At 48.7% G+C, this 20,319-nt stretch overlaps 2 protein-coding genes across 6 annotated transcripts; one reads left to right on the forward strand and one right to left on the reverse strand.

Annotated features, from left to right (window-relative positions):
- Positions 1–3,496: 3,496 nt before the first annotated feature.
- On the forward strand, positions 3,497–9,040 carry SUMF2 (sulfatase modifying factor 2). Its single transcript, XM_041750185.1, has 6 exons — positions 3,497–3,589; positions 4,616–4,766; positions 5,561–5,616; positions 7,347–7,431; positions 7,620–7,764; positions 8,956–9,040. Exons 1-6 carry the CDS (start codon positions 3,515–3,517, stop codon positions 9,038–9,040), a joined length of 597 nt encoding a protein of 198 aa, XP_041606119.1. The 5' UTR covers positions 3,497–3,514.
- PHKG1 (phosphorylase kinase catalytic subunit gamma 1) lies at positions 7,757–19,205 on the reverse strand. 5 transcript variants are annotated; one of them, XM_041750182.1, is made up of 10 exons: positions 18,574–19,146; positions 15,692–15,977; positions 14,988–15,042; positions 12,275–12,340; positions 11,865–12,028; positions 11,395–11,485; positions 11,105–11,258; positions 10,807–10,932; positions 10,168–10,429; positions 7,757–8,066 (listed from the first exon to the last, which is right to left on the reverse strand). In XM_041750182.1, the coding sequence occupies exons 1-9, from the start codon at positions 18,979–18,981 to the stop codon at positions 10,184–10,186; spliced, it is 1,596 nt and encodes a 531-aa protein (XP_041606116.1). In that variant the 5' UTR covers positions 18,982–19,146; the 3' UTR covers positions 7,757–8,066; positions 10,168–10,183. The 5 variants fall into 5 exon arrangements, 4 of the variants coding, with proteins under 4 accessions (XP_041606116.1, XP_041606118.1, XP_041606117.1 ...); XM_041750184.1 differs by lacking the exon at positions 7,757–8,066 and adding an exon at positions 16,379–16,483 and having other exon boundaries at positions 9,666–10,429; positions 15,692–15,870; positions 18,574–18,719; XM_041750183.1 differs by lacking the exon at positions 7,757–8,066 and adding an exon at positions 16,379–16,493 and having other exon boundaries at positions 9,666–10,429; positions 15,692–15,870; positions 18,574–18,687.
- Between the last annotated feature and the right edge of the window lie 1,114 nt (positions 19,206–20,319).

The raw sequence follows: 20,319 nt of genomic DNA on the forward strand, positions 1-20,319 counted from the left end.
CTCCGCACTGGGGAGCTCAGGTCCTTAGGGGTCCCTGGGTGGATCCCTGGGTGGACGCGGGTCGTCTTGAAGTTGAAGATAAGGCAGGCGCTTGAATCTTGTCCTAGTCCCTGCTAACCAGCTCTGTCAGTTATTTTCCTTTTGGGGGTATTGGGTTTTTTTCCTGTTAAATCAGGGGGTTGAATTGATGATCCTTTTAATTCCGATTTTCTGAGGCGTTCAAACAGCAGATATGAAGGAGCTCCTTCAGCTATTTGCTAATTATTGTGCTCTTGTGCTAAATGCCAGGAATACACTGGCAAAATAGATACAGTCCTTTTCTTTCTGGAGCATGTGGTATAATGGTGAAAATCATTAAGAAGGGGGAGGAAGAAGCAGAGACAACATGAGCAGAAGTATAGGTAGAAAGGTGCTAGAAATATTTCAGGTTATTCGTTTCTAGATTTATCTAGCTGGGACAAAAAGTTGTTGTGTACAGGAGTCGAACAGTAAGGGTGGAAATAAATGTTTGTTGAATAAATACCATCTGCTCACAGAATTTTACAGACAGCCACACCCATGAAACAGATGTTATCTCCATTTTGTAGGCAAAGAAATCAAAACTCAGATTAACTAATTTGCTAAAGGTTGCCCAACAAATTAAGAGGCAGAACGAGAATTTAAGGGCAAATTTCCAAAACTCCGTTTTTTTCATTACATTATGAATACGACATATAATCCAAATATTGTCACTTGTATTATATTTATTCATATATTACTGACAGTGCTCCTTTTTCTCTGCAGGGAATGGGCAGGCTACTAGCATGGTGCAGCTACGGGGGGGCAGATTCCAGATGGGAACAAATCCACCAGATGGCAGAAATGGTGAAGGGCCAGTACGGGAGGTGACAATAAAACCCTTTGCCATTGATGTATTTCCTGTCACCAACAAAGATTTCAGGTACTTCCAGTGTTCTCCCAGGAGGGGTAGAGGCTCTATTTTTCATTCCTAATATCTAAAAGGAAAGTAGCTTGTTTACTAATACATACCATCTTTGCAATACTACTGTGGGAAAAACCTCAGCTACATTTTTCAGATGAAGAATCTGAAGTCCAGAGACTCCAGAGTTAGAGGAAAAGAGGAGGGAATAGGAACACAAAGCCAATGTGGGAGATGACCTAAGTGTTACATTGTGGATTTAAAACTCTTTAAGATGGGCAGCCTCAGTGGTGAAGCGGTTTAGCGCCGCCTGCATCCTGGGGTGTAATCCTGGAGACCCGGGATCGAGTCCCACATCGAGTCCCACATCGGGTTTCCTGCATGGAGCCTGCTTCTCCCTCTGCCTGTGTTTCTGCTTCTCTCTCTGAATAAATAAATAAATCTTAAAAAAAAAAAAAAAAACAGATTATGTTTAAAAAAAGGGGGGGGGGAGGAATCCCTAGGTGGCTCAGTGGTTTAGTGCCTGCCTTCAGCCCAGGGCATGATCCTGGAGTCCCAGGATCAAGTCCAGCATCAGGCTCCCTGCGTGGAACCTGCTTCTCTGCCTGTTTCTCTGCCTCTCTCTGTCTCTGTATCTTTCATGAATAAATAAATAAAATCTTTTAATAAATAAAAACTCTTTAAGATAAAAATGTATGGGGAAAAATTCAGAAGACACAGACTGAAGTAAGCATAAGGATGGTTGGGATCCCTGGGTGGCGCAGCAGTTTGGTGCCTGCCTTTGGCCCAGGGCGCGATCCTGGAGACCCGGGATCGAATCCCACATCAGGCTCCCGGTGCATGGAGCCTGCTTCTCCCTCTGCCTGTGTCTCTGCCTCTCTCTCTCCCTCTGTCCCTCTATGTCTATCATAAATAAATAAATAAATAAATAATCTTTTTTTTTAAATCTTGTCAAAAAGAAGTAATATGAGATATTAAGCAAAGAAAGCTTACAAACAATATACACTATTTTTAAAAAGTATGTGTATAGAATATATATGCATTTAAAAAGAACTGGAAGATGCAGCATTGCATTAGTTAACAGATTTTGCCCATGTTTTTGTGACTTCCAAATGAAAATAATTCCAGGGAAGTACTCTTTATTTTTATTTTTTTTCAGGAACGACCTTATTAAAGCTATTTAAAAATCGTCGCTGGGCGGCAGAACAGGAAGGGATATGCATGGATATATCTTTGTTGATGTGATAATGGATGATTTCAATTTTTTTCTTTTTATCTACTTGTATTTTCTCATTTTCTAAAATACATTGTGCATTACCTATATGTGTTTTTTTGAAGAATTTTTTAAACAGGAAAGTTATTAAAATTGAAAGAGAAATTACTTCTGATGAGGCTTGTACTATATCATGTGAACCAGACATAGCTAGCTAGATACACAGTGTGCCTTCTTTGATATATTTCAAATTATGATGTATTTTATGATAGAAATTTTTTATATTTCAAATTTTGGGAGTTATTTATTTGTTTATTTTTGTGCTTTATTCATGATAGATCTCCAGCAAGCCCCTGAACTTTACTTAGAACCCATGATTTGTCTCTGCTTTTCTGGTAAAAGATTTTCAGACCATTCAGATGCTCTGAGGTTGGTAAATAGCTATTGCTACCAAATCTGATCACCTCCTCTGTTCTCAATGCGCCTTTGATGGGTGAACAATGTCTTTTCGTATCAGAGGACTGGCACAGATGGGATACTTTTAGCCAGTGAAAACAATCCATCTTACCCTGGCAGTTTGCTTGCTGAGATTTGCTGTACCACACCAAACTATGTGAAAATCCATTCTAAAATCTCAGCACTTTATTTTTATTTGATTTAGTTTTTTTCACCTGTTAGATGGAGATAGAAACACATGTTCTGCTTTCCTCTTGCGATTGTTGTGAGAGTAAGTATGTGAAGACCTTTCAGAAAAGAGACCCATTCCCCACCCTTAAATCTCAACAGCTTTATTCATAATCTCCAAAAACAGAGGTAACCCAGATGACCTGCACCTGGTGAATGGATAAGTAAAACTCAGTACATCCATATAATAAAATGATATTCTGCAACAAAGAGGGACAGACTACCAATACTGGCAAAACATAGATGAATTTCAGAAGCATTACACTAAGTGAAAGAAGCTAGACCCAAGAGTTACATACTGTATGATTCAACTTATGTGGATTTATATTCTGGGAAAGGCAGAACTATAGGGACAGAAACCAGATGAGTGGTTGTAGAGGCATGAGAGAGTTTTCAGAGGGATTTGATAGACTTGCTCTGTTTTGATTGTGATAGTGACTATATGCTTTGCTAAAAAGAGTGCCTGACTATGTAAATTACACATACAGCAACAGATTTTAAAAGAAAATCTACTCGGGCTTTTATGTTAATTGTTGAGGGAAATTCTGTGGTGTGTGGTTTTAGAGGAGAAGGATATCTGAGTTTTTCTGGAGCTGGAGTGGGTGAGAGTGGGACATAGAACCTTATGAGCTTAACCAAGTGAAATATCTCTTTTCAGGGAGTTTGTCAGGGAAAAAAAGTACCGGACAGAGGCTGAGATGTTCGGGTGGAGTTTTGTCTTTGAGGAGTTTGTCGCCAATGAGCTTAGAAACAAAGTGACTCATCAAATGGAGGTGAGAGAACCTGGGCTTGCAGCTGATTGAGTGGGAGTGGGTTAGCCACCACAGAGAATCACATCTGAGAGCTGCAGGCAAGGAAGTAGCAAGAGAACTCCTCCATGGAAGAGTCAGGAACACACGCTCCTGGGGGTTCACCCTGGGCTGATTTCTGCAGCCTGAGGCTCGGTAAGGAACTGGGTACATGGAGAGTTCTGGTTACTCCCTGAACTGGCAAGAGAACATCTTGACATCCCTCTAATAATGGTAGTGAGATGTCCTGCTCTCGGGGGCCCAGAAACAGCACCCCCCTTGGACCTCTGGAGTCTCAGCCTGCAGTGTCTGTTCTGCCTCCTGCGTGTCAGGCAGGAAGATGCCCTTGCTGGGGCAGAGCACCTTGCAGTCATGCTGCTTCTGTTTTGCAGTCTGTTCTCTGGTGGCTTCCAGTGGAAAGGGCATTCTGGAGGCAGGTAAGGATTGAGTCATCTGCCTTGTTTTCTACCCCTGTTGACTCTTATTCTGGAGGCCTGTCTTCTCTAGACCCCTTGCCCATCTAGAAATGCTAAATTTAAAAGGGTGACAGAAATTTCAAAGAAGCAGCAAGAAAAAACATGGATGGCAAAACTCTGCCCTGATCTTTTTTTCCCAGTGCGCCATCCCCTTTCTCCCTTGGCTCATATTTATGCTCTTTCTTTTTTTTTTTTTTTTTTTTTAATTTTTATTTATTTATGATAGGAACACAGTGAGAGAGAGAGGCAGAGACACAGGCAGAGGGAGAAGCAGGCTCCATGCACCGGGAGCCTGACGTGGGACTCGATCCCGGATCTCCAGGATCGCGCCCTGGGCCAAAGGCAGGCGCCAAACCGCTGCGCCACCCAGGGATCCCTATTTATGCTCTTTCTGATGCTCGTCCTCTCCTCACTCACCGGGTTAGTTCCTCCAACTTCCTTGCTCAATCTGGTGGTAAAAGCTCAACTCAGGCACTCTAAGCCTAGCTTTCCTCAGACTTCCATGAGCTCCCAGAAGCTATCTCACTGCTGTCAGCCTGCAGGTCCTAACTCTGGCATCCAAGAGAGACTGGAGCTCCCAGTGCTACACGTGAGCTGGAATGATGCTTGGGCCTACTTTGCTTGGAAGGGGAAACGGCTGCCCACTGAGGAAGAGTGGGAGTTTGCTGCCCGAGGGGGCTTGAAGGGTATAAAGATGGCAAAGTCACTACCCTTTATTCTTTCTTTATCCTATCCTGCATGGGAGCTTTGAATGGTGGGAAGGCTCCATACTCCCTAGAGCAGCGCTTCTTAAACCGTGTGGTGGAGGGTCAGTTATTGTTCTCACTTCTGATTCATCTCAGACCAATATGTCTGTAAAATTCCATAAAAATTAATAACTGGAAAACTGAAATGAAGAAACAGACATAAAATTTGTTATTCTTAGAGATTTCACCCAGACATACTACATCTCAGTGAATCTAATCAGAACAACATAGCACAGGGAAGAATTACCAGCCTGCCTTTTCCGTAGGTGTGAAAGAACTTGCATAAACAACAAAGTTCTGCAGTCCTAATTAAACTTAGGAGGAGGAAACAGCAACTCCCCATGTTCAACATCTCTACAGCCTTGTTGCTAATCCAATCTAAACGAGGTTGCTAAATAAGCAATCTAGTCTAAGTCCACTTGACAAGTTTCTTGATTCTTACTCTCAATTTCTGTACTTACCTGGATGTGATCTGGTAACAGATAGTTTACAGACTGGCATTAGTAAGAACCGCAGCTGGGATTGCACTGTCCTGGAGCAGAGCAGGAAGCCAGAGCCTCTGAATGCAGGGCACTGAGTGGAAGGGGCAAGCATGGCAAATAAAAGTGATGAGTAACCTCTCTCTTTTGTCATCACCTCCTGACTTCTTTTGGTTCCCTTACTCTTCCTGCCTTTCCCTTCTTCCACAACCCTTCACCTCCCCCTCCTCTGCTGTCTCCTTGCCCTCGTGGCAGGTCAGGTTTACCCAGGGAGAAACCAGTTCCAGCCAAACCGCACCAACCTGTGGCAGGTAAGATGTAAGTTCCTCACCCTGCCCCCTTCAAAGCACTGCCTGAGACCTCCTGAGGCCAGACATTGTCCTGAGCTGTGGGGCTTTGTGTTCTAGGGGGAGTGGTAACTCTGAAGAGCTGCAGAAGTAAACGACTGCCTGAATGATGGGTATGACTCCACAGAGAACATGACATTTGAGCTTAGAGTTTGCCAAGTGAAAAGTAGAGGAAAGGGCATTTGCAGCAGAAGGAACAACATGTCAGCCCTGTATTAGGAAAGGGTACTGAGCATTCAGAGATGGGACAAATTCAGTGAGGCAGGAGGTGTACGAGACAAAGTAGATGGTGGCTTGTTATGAAGGACCAGGTGTGCCAAGATACAGTTTTAGATTTTCCCCTGCAGGCAGAGGTTTTTAATTAGGGGACTGACAATATCATTTGATTTGAGGAGGATGCTAATTGCTAATTTGTGCAGGATTAAATGAAGTAGAGCTGCAATGATGGTGGGGGTGGGAGGTATCTGAATTTGAGGTTGTGGGCAGTGGCCCAAGAACATGTAAGTAGAAGTGGAATGGAGAGGAAGCCAAATGGGAGAGGCATGCCTGAGGAGATAGATGGGGTTTGGTAATTAATGGAATGTGGAGACATGGATGGGAGTTGGATTCAAACATGAATCTAAGCTTGGGCAACAGAGTGATGGTGACCATTATCCAGAATAGATGATACGCATTCGGGGTTAGAGGGATAGAACTTGATCAGTTTAGGATCGGCTTAATTTAAGATGCCTTTGGGTCCTTTATAGCTCAAAGTTTGAAAATAGTCTGGATCTTAGGACAGAAGTCTGGGTCAGAGCAGGTGGATTGGGAGTCGTCAGCATATATCTTATACAAGAATGTTATTCCCCAGGGAGACTCTGTAGTGTGAGGGGGGCAAGCATTAGCATTTCAGGGGGAAGCATTAAAAAGGACCTGAGGGGTAAACTGATCTTTTAGATGATCTTGGGATCAGAGGTTTGCAAAAAGACAGATCTGACTTATTTACTGTGAGATCTTTGAGAAGTTAACCATTTTGAGCCTTAGTTGCCAGTTTTTTTAAAGGGAGAAAATACTTGCCTCACAACCTTCTAAGGATTAAATTAAAAGAGATCCGAGCACATAGTAGCTGTTGAGTAAGTTACTACCCTTTCCCTTTAGTAAAAGCAGCTTCCATGGAGCAGGGGGAGCTGAACCCCAATTTTAATGAGAATGAACAAATTGAACAAAGTGCTTCAGCAAACATAGGTTCCTTTTTTCAAGCATTTTGGAGGTAAAAAACAGATGAGGATGGTAGAGTCGGGGCAGATGAGGTAGCGTTAAACCTGTCGGTGGTAGAAGAGTACAGGGCAGGCATCACCATTCTGGAGAAGCCAGGTGGTGCTGAGCAAAAGGAGCTGGCAGGAGCCTTTCTTCCCAAGTCCTTGAAGTACGTGAAGCTCAAGGTGGAGGGGTGGAGGCTGCTGAGAGAAAGTGAGAGTGGGATGGGCTTGACGTAGACCACTGTGGGCACATTTCCTAATCCAGCCAGGAGGTGATGGTGGAAGACAGGAGCCTAGTGTGGGAGCTCAGGGCAGGCCACCTCAGTGCACTGCCTCATGCCCTTCATCCTACCCGAGATGACGCCGCAGGATGACCTTGGTTTTCCCCTGGGTAGGCAGGAACACCCACCTTGGAACAGGTTGGTAAATATTTTAGCTTAAATTTCTCCTCCTCAGGGAAGGTTCCCCAAGGGTGACAAGGCGGGGGATGGCTTCCACAGAGTCTACCCAGTGAATGCTTTCCCTCCACAGAATAACTATGGTAAGATTTGTACCATGTTGCTGTCAACACTCACAGATTGGTTGGTGTGATCATTCTGCCTGAAGGTTGAGGCAGAGAGAAACACTACCAGGGGAGCATTTGCTGCCCAAAGCCTTTGCTACCCAAGGCAGCAGGGGGGTTGGAGGTAGGGTTGCCCAGCCTGGGGCTGACCCACCTGCTGTGCTCAGGACTCTATGACCTCATGGGCAACATATGGGAGTGGACGGCATCTCTATACCCATCTGCTGACCAGGACATGCGTGTTCTCCGGGGGGCATCCTGGATCGACACAGCTGATGGCTCTGCCAGTCACCTGGCCCGGGTCACTACCAGGTGAGGAGTCCGGCAGCTAGGGGCTGAGCGTCTGGGCCCTGGTCTCACAGAGCTTGTGTTGGTACTACCTCCACCCCTCTCTCTGCGCCCTGTGAGTACAGAAAGGAGAATAAGCAGGACTTGCCATGAGAAGCCAACACGCCCAGAGCAACTTCTGCCTTTTCTTGCCAGCTCTCAGCACCCAGAGAGACTTTGTGTCTAGCATCACCAGGGCTTTTCTTTGTCCTTATAGGCAGGGGAGTGTAATGGTCACCTCAATAAAAGGTCATGGCCTGTGGTCATGGAAATATTGACTCTTCAAGCTGGAAAGCACATGAAAAATCATTTTCTAGAACCATTTTGTTGTACAGTCAAGGAAAAATAGGTTCACAAAGGTGTTAGGACCTGCTTGTATAACACAGATGGTTAGTGCTGGCACCTGAATGGTTGAGTCCCAACCTCCTGAGCCCCTCCTGGGACACACTCTGCTCTGCTCATCTGTAGATGTATTTTGATTTATCTCCCTCTGACCCCTCTCATTCCTGGGTTCCATAAGGACTAGAAAGAGACCACAGTTTCTCTGGTCTCAGAAAGTCAGGTTTGCATATGTTTCTTTAATATGTTGAGGCCCCTGGCTTTCCCTTGCCTCCTTTTCTAGGACAAAGTAGTGGGGAAAGTACTGGCCTGGGAACCAGAAAGCTGGGTTTGCCACTGAATCTGTTGTGTCCATGAAGCAGTGGTTGGTCTTGGGCAAGACCTTGAAATCTTCCTAGTATCTGATTCTGGGCCTTAAATGCTGAACAAATCCTGCCTGCTAGAGGTGTTGAGGAATGGCAAATGAAGGAACATAAGTGAAAGTTCGTTGAAAAGTATGAAGTACTTATCGGCACTATGATATTCTCGCTTCTTACCAACAGGCTTTTTTCAGCTGAGTTATTCTAGACTATGAACAGCTTGAAGTTACTAGTCATTGCCTTTCTCACCTTCCAGAGCAGACTCTAATGGCTGCTCACTCACACTTCCTCCACCCCATCCCAGGTCCCTTCTTATCCTCTTTCCCCAGCAGTGCCCTCATAACCAGGCTTCTTTCTAAACCATGCCCTCAGCCCTCAGGCACCCCAGGCCACGGCAGGCCCTACAAAGGAAAACTGGGTCAGGCTCCAGGCCCCGTTCTCAATGAAGTCTATTCTCTTCCCTCTTCTGTGGTGGCAGGATGGGTAACACTCCGGATTCAGCCTCAGACAATCTAGGCTTCCGCTGTGCTTCCAGCATAGGCCGACTGCCTGGAGAGTTGTGAACAGCCATGCAGAGCCAAGAAGAAGAGCTCCCTGGTACCCACGTCTCTCCCTGGCCTCCACAGCCAAACTCCAGGCTCTTCAGAGTTGGCCTTGGGAATGGCCTCCTTCCCCCTTTCCCCATTCCTCCCCTGGCCAGGAGAGGACTGTGACCTCAGAAGGGGGTACCAGTGTGTCTTGGAGAAGGGACCCGACTTACTGATGGTGCCCAGGGAGCAGTGTTCTCTTAGAGGTCAGATGTTAGCCATACAGGGGCCAGTCCTCCAATAGTCAGGGTAGAGTACTCTAAAAGGCACTTTGTTAAAAATTCTTAAATTTGTTCCCTCCCACTTTCTCAGTGTCTGATTCAGGGATCTGACTTTGTTTTCTCAAGGCAGAATTTTCTCCATTTTTCTTTGTTTTCCCAGTAAACTGCTATAGAAGGAAAATACTTCCTTCATTCACCCCATTTGTCAGTTTCATATACTTCTGAAAGAACCTAATTTCTACTATCTGCATGTAGAATGCAGTAGCTGGGCTCTTTAAAGCACAAAGTAAGTCTTAAAAGGGTTTAGGAGAACCAAGTTATGTACCAGACAAAACTGCATTTTGGGAGTCTTACAGTGAATAATACTCAAGAGAGACGAATACCAGAATCTTCCCTTTATATTATTAACTGTATGTGGGCTTCCATATGCCTGTAAACACATGTCCCTGGAAAAGAACCTGTTTTCATGATGTCACTGGATGTTGTGAGGTCAGTAAAATCCCCTGTGATTGTGTATCTCAGACTGTCCTGTCTTTGATCCTCACCCTGGACCCTACGGGAAGTACACTCGAGTGTCAGGAACTCTGGGCCTCCCATGAGAAGGAGCCAAGATGGTGGTGCAGCTGGGAAATAGAGAAGCAGGAGGACTCTCAGATGCCCTCTCATTCCCTCTCCATGGGGCCTGCCCTGACCACACTTAACAAGGTGTGATGGGAGCACGCTGCTTTTCTTGTGCAGAGCTCTGAGAGGGGTTAATGGCCCTAGTTCCAGGGGTACTGGCCAGGGCCAAGTGCTCCCTCTGGACAGAGGCCTGGACGTGATTTCCCTCCTCAACTTCTATTTCTGTAGCATTCCCTCCTTGCCTGCCCCACCCCCACCTACCCCACCTGCCAGCCCCTTAGTAATCTTCCTCAGCCAGGGAGAGGAGCACAGCCTTGGGTGTGTTCTCAAAAAGGGCAGCCCGGTTTTGCTGTTGTCCCTTCTTCACCCAGTGGCCATAGATTCGGAAAGCGTAGGCATCAATGAGTCGGCGCAGAGGCCGGAGGGCATAGGGGTCACGGATGACAATCTCCCGGGTCACAGGCTTCACCCGGCGGTACTGGTAATAGATCCGCACCGAAGCCAGTACTGTTAGAGCAATCACCTGTGGAGAGTCAGAACTAAGAAACTGGACCCAGTCCCCGCTGGCCTGTCTCCTCCTCCCAATGCAAGGAGTCCCTGAGCTCGTTGCCATACAACCTTGTGTGCCTAGTGCTACACCCTTGCTGGTGTCCCCCTACCATCCCAACCCCTCCCCTGTCTGCAGAGATGTAGGCTGTTGCAGCCAGGTGGGTGACTTCTGACTTCTCTAATGCCAGGAGAAGTTGAGCCAGAATCATCACAGGGGTGGGTGGAGGGGAGGGACAAGTGCTCTGGAAACCCTGTGCGTGAAAGGAGTGCCTGGGGGAAGGAAGGGGACTTGGGGGCTTGGACTTGAGGAATCCTGCCACAGGGGCCTCGGTGGCAGGGGAACTTCAGTACCTTGAACTTGCCCCGGGGGCTAAAGTGACGCACTTCCTCCACCACATACTGCTGGAAGAAGGGATGCGCTAAGGCCTCTTCTGCAGAACAGCGGCCCTGGGGGTTCACCACCAAGAAACGGGAAACCTGAGAGAATAAGGAGGGGGAGCCCAAAACATCAAGGCAGGGTCTCCTCCAACACCTGAGAAGACAAGGTCTTCCCAGAGGGTCCTCCATTTTGTAGTACAATGTGCCTCCACCCCACCCCATCATGAACTTCCCTTTGCCTAGGCAGGAGCCAGAAGCCCTGGCCTCTCACCAAATCCTTCACAGTGTCTGAATAGTCATCCCATTCAGGTGAGCCAAACTGGTAGTTGCCACTCATGATCATCCTCAGCATCAGCATCTGTTTCCGGTGCCAAAAGGGTGGGGAGCCGGCCAGCAGGGTGTACATGATGACCCCTGTGCTCCACCTGGTGTCAGGTGGACGGAGGAAGGCAGGAGGGCTGGCTGCAGCTCCTGCCATGTCCTCCCCTCCCCAGCAGATGCTCCTAGACATGGGGGGGCATCCCTGTGCCCAGGGGTCACTGCCTTGCCCAACACACTCACATGTCCACCTCCTTCCCATAGCCTGGATGATCGTCATTCATGGAGCACTCAATGATCTCAGGGGCCAGGTAGCTGGGAGTCCCACAGACCTCTGCAGGAACAGTTACATCAGGATAGGTCAGCAGGGGGCACTTGGAACAGGACAGTCCAAAGGACAAAATGGAGATGAAAGTGACATGGTGCTTGGGCAGCAACTCTTCTAACCCTGACCGACTTCAGGGCCAAGGGCAGGGGCTCGGGCTGGCTTCTAGGACCACCTGCCTGGACCTGTTGTGTCCTGGCCTGGAAGTCAAGCAGTGGGAACCTGGCTCAGCCCTTGAAAGAGGCTTACCTGAAGAGACAGCCTGAAACAGGAGAATTTATATTCAGGGGGTGGGGAGTTAGGGGAGGAATGCAGGCATTTTCTGTTCCTGGGACCACGGATGAGAGAGCCTGAGCCCCTGAAATAGGCCGAGGCCATGTAACCAGACCTCGCAGCTTCTCTCCTGGCTCCAGCTGGCAGGAAAAACCAAAGTCTGTGAGCTTAATGTTCATGTCATCATCCAAGAGGATATTCTCAGGCTTCAGATCCCGATGCACAATGTTGAGTTTGTGCAAGTTGCGGATAACCTCCAGCAGGGCTCTCATGATCTTTCTGTGGTGGAACAGGCACGTGTTATTCTTATCTCCTCCTCAGCAGAGACCAAAGCCCATATACCTGTGAGACTGCCAGTGAGGGAGGACTCAGGACAAGTGGGGGAAGGGCGGAGGGGAATATAGAAGCCTGCAGTGCACACCCCCACCCCAGACAAATGCATGCTATGCCCCCTCTAAGACTTTGGTGGTAGTACCACTCGTACTCTGGGGTAGGGAATGGCCATGGGAGCAGATGGATCCCTACCTGGTTTCCTTCTCACTCAGAGTGACCTTCTCAGTGAGATAATCAAAGAGCTCCCCTCTCTTCATCCTGTAGGGACAGAGGGTTTGTAGCTGGGTTGGTCCCAAGACCACCCCCTCCTTACCCTGCTCCCAGAGACCTGTTTCCTGCCCTCCTATCTCCAGAAACAAAGTAGAACACTCCTCACTAAGGACCAAAGGCTTCTGGGAAACACCAAGGAAGTGAGTTTAGAGGTTGTCTAGGAAGATTAGAAGAGCAAGGATGCTCAAAGGGTGAGATGGCACCTGTCTGGGGGTTCTCCCATCTGTGGAAGTGACGGCATGGACTGGGATCTGTCAGGGTCAACATCAGGGCTGGGACATGAAAGAGGGACCCAGAGCCACGGACCCAAGGCTCCAGATCCAGATCACGAGGACAGGAGGATACACTTGATTTTTCCCAGCAATGAATGGTAGAAGCAATAGTGCAAGTGCTGGAGGAGCAAAGCTTGCTCCTTTTAGGATTAAGAATTACAGTTCAATCTTCTCACTTCTTGGGATGATGTAGAAAGAGGTGCCTGTTAGAACGACCTAGTTATACCCTCAAGGGCAACTCAGGACAACATTAAAAATAGCTTCCCCAAAGCAACTTCTTCAAAGGTTAGGGATATTTGAGCTGCCCCCAAGGGCTCTACACAACAGTGCTACTGAGGGGACAGCTGTGGCTGGTTAAGTCTTGGGGGTCCTAGGAAAGTCTCCCCTGGTTAAAAAGGAAAAGTGCATCCTGCCCCCTCCCACCCACTCCTCCAGGAAAGCAGTAGGATTTCTAAGGCACAAGGGTTTGGGCCAGGGGCATAGAGGCAAGAAAGCCCTTGAGCTTAGCTGGTGGGATGGGAAGGGGGGTTTCTATGTGAGAAGATAACCTAGAATTTTTAGAGGTGAGCCTTACTTACACAATATCTGTACTGTGGGAGATGCCTGGGTGGCTCAGCGGTTTTAGCGCCTGCCTTCGGCCCAGGTAATGATCCTAGAGTCCCGGGATGGAGTCCCACATCAGGCTCCCTGGGAGAAGGGCCTGCTTCTCCCTCTGCCTGTGTCTCTGCCTCTCTCTCTTTCTCTCTCTGTGTCTCTCATGAATAAATAAATCATTTAAAAATAAAAAAAAAATCTGTACTGTGTTCCTAAAAGACAAGTGTGTGAATCCAGTTTTTATCACTTGAATTCCATTCTAAAGACGCTAGGAGAAGTCATTGTTAGCAGCAGCGAAAAAATTTACTAGTCAACACTGGGTACTGTGCAGGGTGCACCCAGCTGCTGCCTTCCCAGAGCTGAGCTGGCAGGATTGTACACACAGACCAAGTTACATCGTGCCTCCAAGTATAATAACCCTGTGCATATTCAGTATGGCTACAGTATTAAAGGTTCTATCAACACAAAGTCTCCTTGAATGATTTTCTCAAGTATAATCTAGTCCCTAATTTAGCTGTTATATACGGACAAATCAAGACACCCCCATAACCATGATTCATGCAGCAGAGAGATTTACATTCTTTAGTGAGGACTCAGTGGTGTGGGCGAACAAGGAACTGGAGAACTCCCTTCGCTGGAAACCTTTTCCAATAAAAATTAAGTCTGAACACATTGTTCACAGAGCACTTTGTGGTGTTAAAATTTAATGCTTAGAGCCTAGGAAGATAGAATGGATGGTATCATTTTTCTATTCCTGAGAAAACAAGCTCTCAGAGCTAAAAGGCGTTCTGTGGGCAAGGGGCCCCATGACAAGGAGCTCGTCTTGTGAGCCCTATTGGTGCAAAGGGATGCTGTCAATCTTTGGGCCACACCCCAAATACAACCTTTACCACTGCCTCTGGGGGCCTCTTGCCTCAATACCACGGGCCTCCCCCTTTCCACTCTTGCCTCCTTACAGTCAGTGGGATGCTCTTCAAAAGTAAATCAGATCCCATCATCCTCCTGCTCTCACACACCACACCCCCCAAAGTCCTTACCATGGCTAACATGCCTGCAAAAGCTGGTTTTCAGTATAGCCTGACCTCACATTTGTCCAATGCCACAGGCTTGCTCCACTCCCCCACCTGGCTTCCTTGCCAAGCCTGTAATATGCGAAGCCCATCCAGCAGGGCCTTTGCTCTGGCTCTTCCTTCTGCCCTTCTGCTGTGCCTTCTCCAGGTCTTGGCTCTGATCCCTCCCTCACTTTATCTGGGTTTGTCCTCAGGTCCTTCTGGAGAGCATTCCAGAATGCTCGTTCCATCTAGAGAAGCCCTACCTCTCTCTAACCCCTGCTCTGCTTTATGTATCTGTACATGCACATAACTGTGTGGGTGTATTATGGCTTATTTTACTGCTTTCTGTTCACTTTCTGAAAATTGTTACATGAAGTCAGGGACCATATATTTCTTGTTTATTGCTGTATCCTCAATGTCTAGGCTGAGTATTGAACGAGTACCTTTGTCATCATTGTAGTTAATAATAGCATTTATGTCATGCCATTTGCTGTGCTATTCTCTAATACCCATGAGAAAACAGATACTTAAAGCATCTGGCTTCTGAGTGATGGACCCAGGGTTCAAGACCTGGCAGCCTGATCCCCAGGGCTGATCTGCCTAGGCAGTGGTGATCCTATGTGCCGCTGGTCTTCAGGAAGCACTGGATAGGGAACCACCAGAGGACATTCTCCAACAGGCCCCAGGGTGTGGCTGGCTCCAGGGCTGGGTACTTACAGATCAAACACCAGGAAGAAGAAAGTGTTGGTCTCATAAGTGTCCTTCAGCTGTACTGAAATGGAAATGACTAATTCGTCTCAGATAGCAACGCACCCTGGGCAGAGGCAGCAAGGGTACAGGGGCAACAGGATTAAAGCTGCTTGGACTGACTTCAAAAGCTGGAAGGGGGATCCCTGGGTGGCTCAGTGGTCTAGCACCGCCTTTGGCCTAGGGCGTGATCCTGGAGACCCGGGATCGAGTCCCACGTCGGGCTCCCTGCATGGGGCCTGCTTCTCCCTCTGCCTGTGTCTCTGCCTCTCTCTCTCTCTCTCTCTCTTTCTCTCTGTCTCTGTCTCTCATGAATAAATAATAAAATAAAATCTTAAAAAAAAAGTTGGAAGGGATATCAGAATGGTGTCCAACGGAGGCCCACCAAGGGAGGGGCTGGCCCGGGACTTCACATTCCTATTCCCCAAGCTATAACCAGCTCCGGACTGCCTGCAACCCCTCTGTCTGGCTGGAAGAGGAAGCTCCGACCTAAATCTCCCCCAAGGTAGGCATGGAGCTGGGAACCTCACACCTCAGGACATTGGGCTGGCAGGGTCTCGGGGCAGGAGACTCTGGTGGTTCTGGCTGGCTGCACAGTGGGGCCGCACTCCCTGACATGGGTGGTTAGAGTGGAATCTTGGAGCAGCCTGCTGGGGCTTAAGGCCATTACTCACTGATGTTGGGGAGCCCAGAGACCTTGCGCAGGATGTCCACCTCCTTCAGCGTGGCCTCTCGCAGCTCCTGGACCTCCGCAGAGCTGAAGCTGCCTCCGCCAGTGATGTCAATGATCTTCACAGCATACTCCTGGCACGTGGGCTTGTGGATGCAGCGCCTGACGACGCTGCTAACTCCTCTGGGGGTGCAGAGGACAGGTGGTCTCAGGGGCCCCTCACCCCAGGGAGAATCCCAGATCCAAGCCACAACAGAGATGTCCTGCCTTATCCACCAACTCCCTGTGAGCTTTTGGGGATAGGATAGTAGGATGAAGAAGGCAAACAGAGGGTGATTTGTCTGGAGCTGATGAGTAGCAAGCCTGGTCTTAGAACTCTTGACTCCTAATTCAGTGCTGTTTCTCAGCACCTAAGGCCATAATCTTCCTTCTGACCCCTGACCTCTGATGCTGGCACAAACCTGGGTTTGGATGTGCTTGTCAACAGCACTGAGAGAGCTCAGCTGGGAGAAGTCTCTTGTCTGGGTGCCTCCATACCGTTCTCATCTGTCCTGGATCAGGAGGGCAGGATCCCAAACTAAAGGTTTCTCCAAGTGGACAGTGTGTTGGGGATGGAAAAGGGTCAGTGCTCAGGCCCATGGAACTGGCTGGAGCCCAGGACAGCACCTCCTGGGGAAGGTCTGGGCCTTACCTGCCCAGGATCTCCTTGGGCTCATAGTTTTCATAGAAGCCCTGTGCTGAGTACGAGTCTGGCAGTGCCTCGTCCCGAGTCATGCTCCACAACTTGGGGGCAACTCTAAGGGGTTCGGAGGGGGAAATAGAAAAAAGCTGTCAACTAAATTCTACCCTGAAACTAGTAATACCCTATATGTTAACTAAATTGAGTTTTAAGTTAAAAAATTTAAAAAGGGAAGAAGCTGTTAGCCATCCTGATGTAGGTGGTGTACTTTTTGAGGCTGGAACCTTTCCTCATCTGTATCCCCTGGCACAGAACAAGCCTAATGTTCAAAATAAGTGTGAATTGAAAAACTCTTTGGAAAGAGCCCAGCTTGTATCGTCTCACTGGCTGTAAACTTTGTGACCCCCAGGCTGCCATGTAGCTCCCTGAATGTTCTCCTCTAGTAGAAACAGCAGACAGAGGCAGGAGGTTGGGCCATCAGCCCCCAAGATTAGCTCTGACTTGGCTGTCATACCCTTGGTTTTAGATAGAACCCCAGAGAAACTTTGCAGAGGACAAATTAAAGGGCTGTTCCCTCTCTTGGAGATGAGGCTGGTCCTGCTTTTCCCCTGCTTGTTCCCAGCACTTGGGGAAGTGCTTCCTGATTTCCTCTTCTTACTAGGGCACTCCTATAGCCTCTCCTTAGCTCCCGCAACCTAGCTATCCTCCCCTGAAAGCACCCATCCTTCCAGGACACACTTCAGGGCTTCCCACTGTCCTTCCGTACTCACTGTGCCCTTAGCAGACTTTTCTCACCTTCCTTCTACCTCCCTTGCTGCTGGCCTGCCTCTGTCCCTCCTTCCCTCTCTCTTCCTCTGCTTTCCTTTCTTTCTTTCATATTCTTTGAGAAGCACACTGCCAGGCACTCAGAGAGATGTGGAGCCCAGTGGTCCCAGACTTTGGTATCCCTTGCCAGTGTATGATGTCACCTCCTCCGTTAGACTGATCTCTGGGATGTCCCAGCCTTCCTTCCCCTGTGCCCAGTGCTGCTCCCTGGATGTGAGTCAATGGTTGGAGGTATCCCCTTGGTTCAGGGTCCTGACAGCAGGACGGGCCTGTCCTCAGAATGCCCGTGTCATACCAGATGATGGTCAGTGAGCCCTGAAGGGTCCTGCCACAGTGTGGGGCAGTCCAAATCCAGGATACTCATGCCTGGATAGAGGAACTGAGCTGGCTGGCTTTGCCTCAGGGATAGAGGCCAGCAGAGTACTAAACTCCCACCTCAGATACAGGATTTGAGGGACAGAGAAGACATCTACTGACAGGAAGAGGGGCACACAGAAAAATGGGCATAAGCCAATACTCAGCAGGACCAACACTGCCTCTAGCCCCTCTTCTACAACCCTTTCTAGACCCAGGAAGGCCGAGCCTGTCCAAGGGGCCAATTTGCTGACCAGCCAAGTGGGGCTAGCTGTTCCAGAAGCCTGGTGTCCCCACTGCCAGGTGCCTGGTTACCAGAGGAAGAATTAGAATAACAACAGTGTCCTCTGCCAACAGCGGGCGCCTGGCTGCTCACAGGCTTCCCAGTCGCCAGCCCCAACTGAGCACAGAAGTATCTGTTCCTATAAAAACAAGCCCATTGCCTTGCAAATCCTTTTAAGTCCCCAAGATGGGCATCTGTACCCCGCACCTCCCAGAACTTGGTAGCCCATGGTCTCTCCCCTTCCCCAGCCCCCTTAGGGCAGAGGGTCCATCTGGACTGGACTCTCCCAGGAAGCCTTCCAGGCCGGGGCCTCCATTCCCTGGCATGACAGAGCTTCAGAGGCCTCTTGCTGCTCTCTGCTCTCCTGCGGTGAGGCAGGCAGCCATCCCCCTGCTCTAAGCCCCATGTGGGGCCAACTTTGGGCCCCTGTCATTGCCACCCCCCCCCCACACCTGCACCTTCCCCAAGACTCCTGTGGAAAGGGTCCCCAAATGGGAATAGGTAACCTGGTCCTTTTGGAACAAAGCATCCCTCCCCCAAACTCAGCCTTAAAACACAAGGAACCCCCTTTCTGTGGGCGGACATCCCGAGGGGGCTTCTAGAGTCAGTGCTGTCACTCTCCATCCTGCTGCTTCTGAAGGGAAACGTGGTTCTAACGGCTTTTGGGGCCTGTCTTCCCTGCCGCAAAGCCTCTCCCTCTCTGCCTGTCGCCTGGCTCTTGTCCATCACTGGCCTGGCTACTCACTGTTTGATCCTCACAGGCCCCTTGAGTGAATGTGGCAGGAATCCCAAAGGCCTCAGAGCCCCTTGATGAGAGGGGACAGGCCGAGGGCTGAAGCAGGTCCCTAGCAGACACTTGTGGCCACAGCAGGATATTTTGCTGCTCGTCCTTCAGGCTCTGCTTCTTGGTGACGGAAGCCTGACGTACCAGAAATAAACCACAACTGCAGACCTGGGATGCAGGCCAAGGCTCATGGGGGCCAAGTCTCACCAGGAGGTGACCTCTGCTGGAGGGTGAGGGAAACTCGGTGGCCTGGGAGCCCACAGGACAGCAAGAGGTGACCAGTCTTCCCTCTGGAGCTCCCTTGGTCTCCAGGCCTAGAGGAGACAAAGCTAGCCATGGTGGAAATGCATTCACTTTTCTGGGAGCCATTTCTGCATATTTGAGAGCAGGCCCCTGGAGAAAGCCCAGCACAGACACACCCACAGTGCAGCCCTGGCTGCCACAGGGACCCAGACATTGGTGCCCACTCAGGAAGTTTGTGAGGCTGACCTGCAAAATGCAGGCCTTAAAGGTTAGGGAACATCCCCATTAGGAATCCATCTCTCGGGATCCCTGGGTGGCGCAGCGGTTTGGCGCCGGCCTTTGGCCCAGGGTGCGATCCTGGAGACCCGGGATCGAATCCCACATGGGGCTCCCGGTGCATGGAGCCTGCTTCTCCCTCTGCCTGTGTCTCTGCCTCTCTCTCTCTCTGTGACTATCATAAATAAATAAAGATTAAAAAAATATTTAAAAAAAAAAAAAAAGGAATCCATCTCTGAACTGCTTCCATATTTTCATCCTTAACCCATCTGGTTTTCAGCCTGTGGGCTACTGGGAGTTGCTTTGGGTGCCAGGAAAAGCATATGGGCTCGGACGGTGTACATCTTTGGGCTCTTTGAGTGAGGGTCCTTATCACTAAGATTCTACCTTAAGAGGTAGACATTGGAAATAATGTAACACACTGGCCCAGTAGACACTTGCTTATTGCTCTCATTGTAAAGCCACTTTTTTCCAAACCCCTAATTCTAATATAAATGGAGGGATAATGCAGTGCTTCAGATGGTCTAAGCCCACAAGCACCCATTTGATTAGCATTTCACAAAGCACTTGCACCCCAAAACTCTGATATTAAGCCCATTTGAAAGAGAATTTCACTTGCTCAAGGTCACCGAATAGGGGAGTAGAAGGGCCTAGACTAAGCCCAGGTGTGGGCCCAACAGCTCTTTCCATTATTCATGCTGACGATCTATTTCTACTCTGGGGAGGTAATTTGCTGGATTGCTACATGGACAGAAGTTGGGGATGACTTGGGCCTATGCACAAAGGCCTCTGCTTTCTGAGATGCAACATCTGCCTCCAGTGATGAAACAATCTCCTCCTTTCACTTCTGTCACTAAGCTCCCTCTCCCTTTTGTTGTCCTGATGCTAAGGTATAGACTTGACTTGTGCTTTATATTTTCAATGTATATTTTCAATGTTTAACAAAATCCCTTCTGACCTTCAGGGCAAAAGGCCAGTGCCCTTAAGTGGATAATTCCGTGCCTCTCTCGGTGTAGCCATGGCTCCTACCAGGAAGAGGACAAGCCAGCCAGACTTGCATTTTTTTTATGTCAGCAGTTCATGTTCCTTCTTTAAACTTTTTAAAAAATATATTATTTATTCATGAGATACAGAGAGAAGCAGAGACACAAGCGAAGGGAAGCTCCCTGCAAGGAGCCCAATGCAGGA

The sequence above is a fragment of the Vulpes lagopus genome, chromosome 3 (assembly GCF_018345385.1).
Source record: "Vulpes lagopus strain Blue_001 chromosome 3, ASM1834538v1, whole genome shotgun sequence".
Classification (NCBI taxonomy): domain Eukaryota; kingdom Metazoa; phylum Chordata; class Mammalia; order Carnivora; family Canidae; genus Vulpes; species Vulpes lagopus.

Coding starts and splice junctions, on each gene's coding strand:
- SUMF2 (XM_041750185.1), top strand. CDS start 3,515: ATGTTCGGGTGGAGTTTTGTCTTTGAGGAGTTTGTCGCCAATGAGCTT. Junction 4,767..5,560: donor TGCCCGAGGGGGCTTGAAGG/GTATAAAGATGG, acceptor CCCTCGTGGCAG/GTCAGGTTTACCCAGGGAGA. Junction 7,432..7,619: donor CCCTCCACAGAATAACTATG/GTAAGATTTGTA, acceptor TGCTGTGCTCAG/GACTCTATGACCTCATGGGC.
- PHKG1 (XM_041750182.1), bottom strand. CDS start 18,981: ATGGCTCCCAGAAAAGTGAATGCATTTCCACCATGGCTAGCTTTGTCT. Junction 15,043..15,691: donor CTCTGGGCTCCCCAACATCA/GTGAGTAATGGC, acceptor TTTCCATTTCAG/TACAGCTGAAGGACACTTAT. Junction 10,430..10,806: donor GCCCCCGGGGCAAGTTCAAG/GTACTGAAGTTC, acceptor GACTCTCCACAG/GTGATTGCTCTAACAGTACT.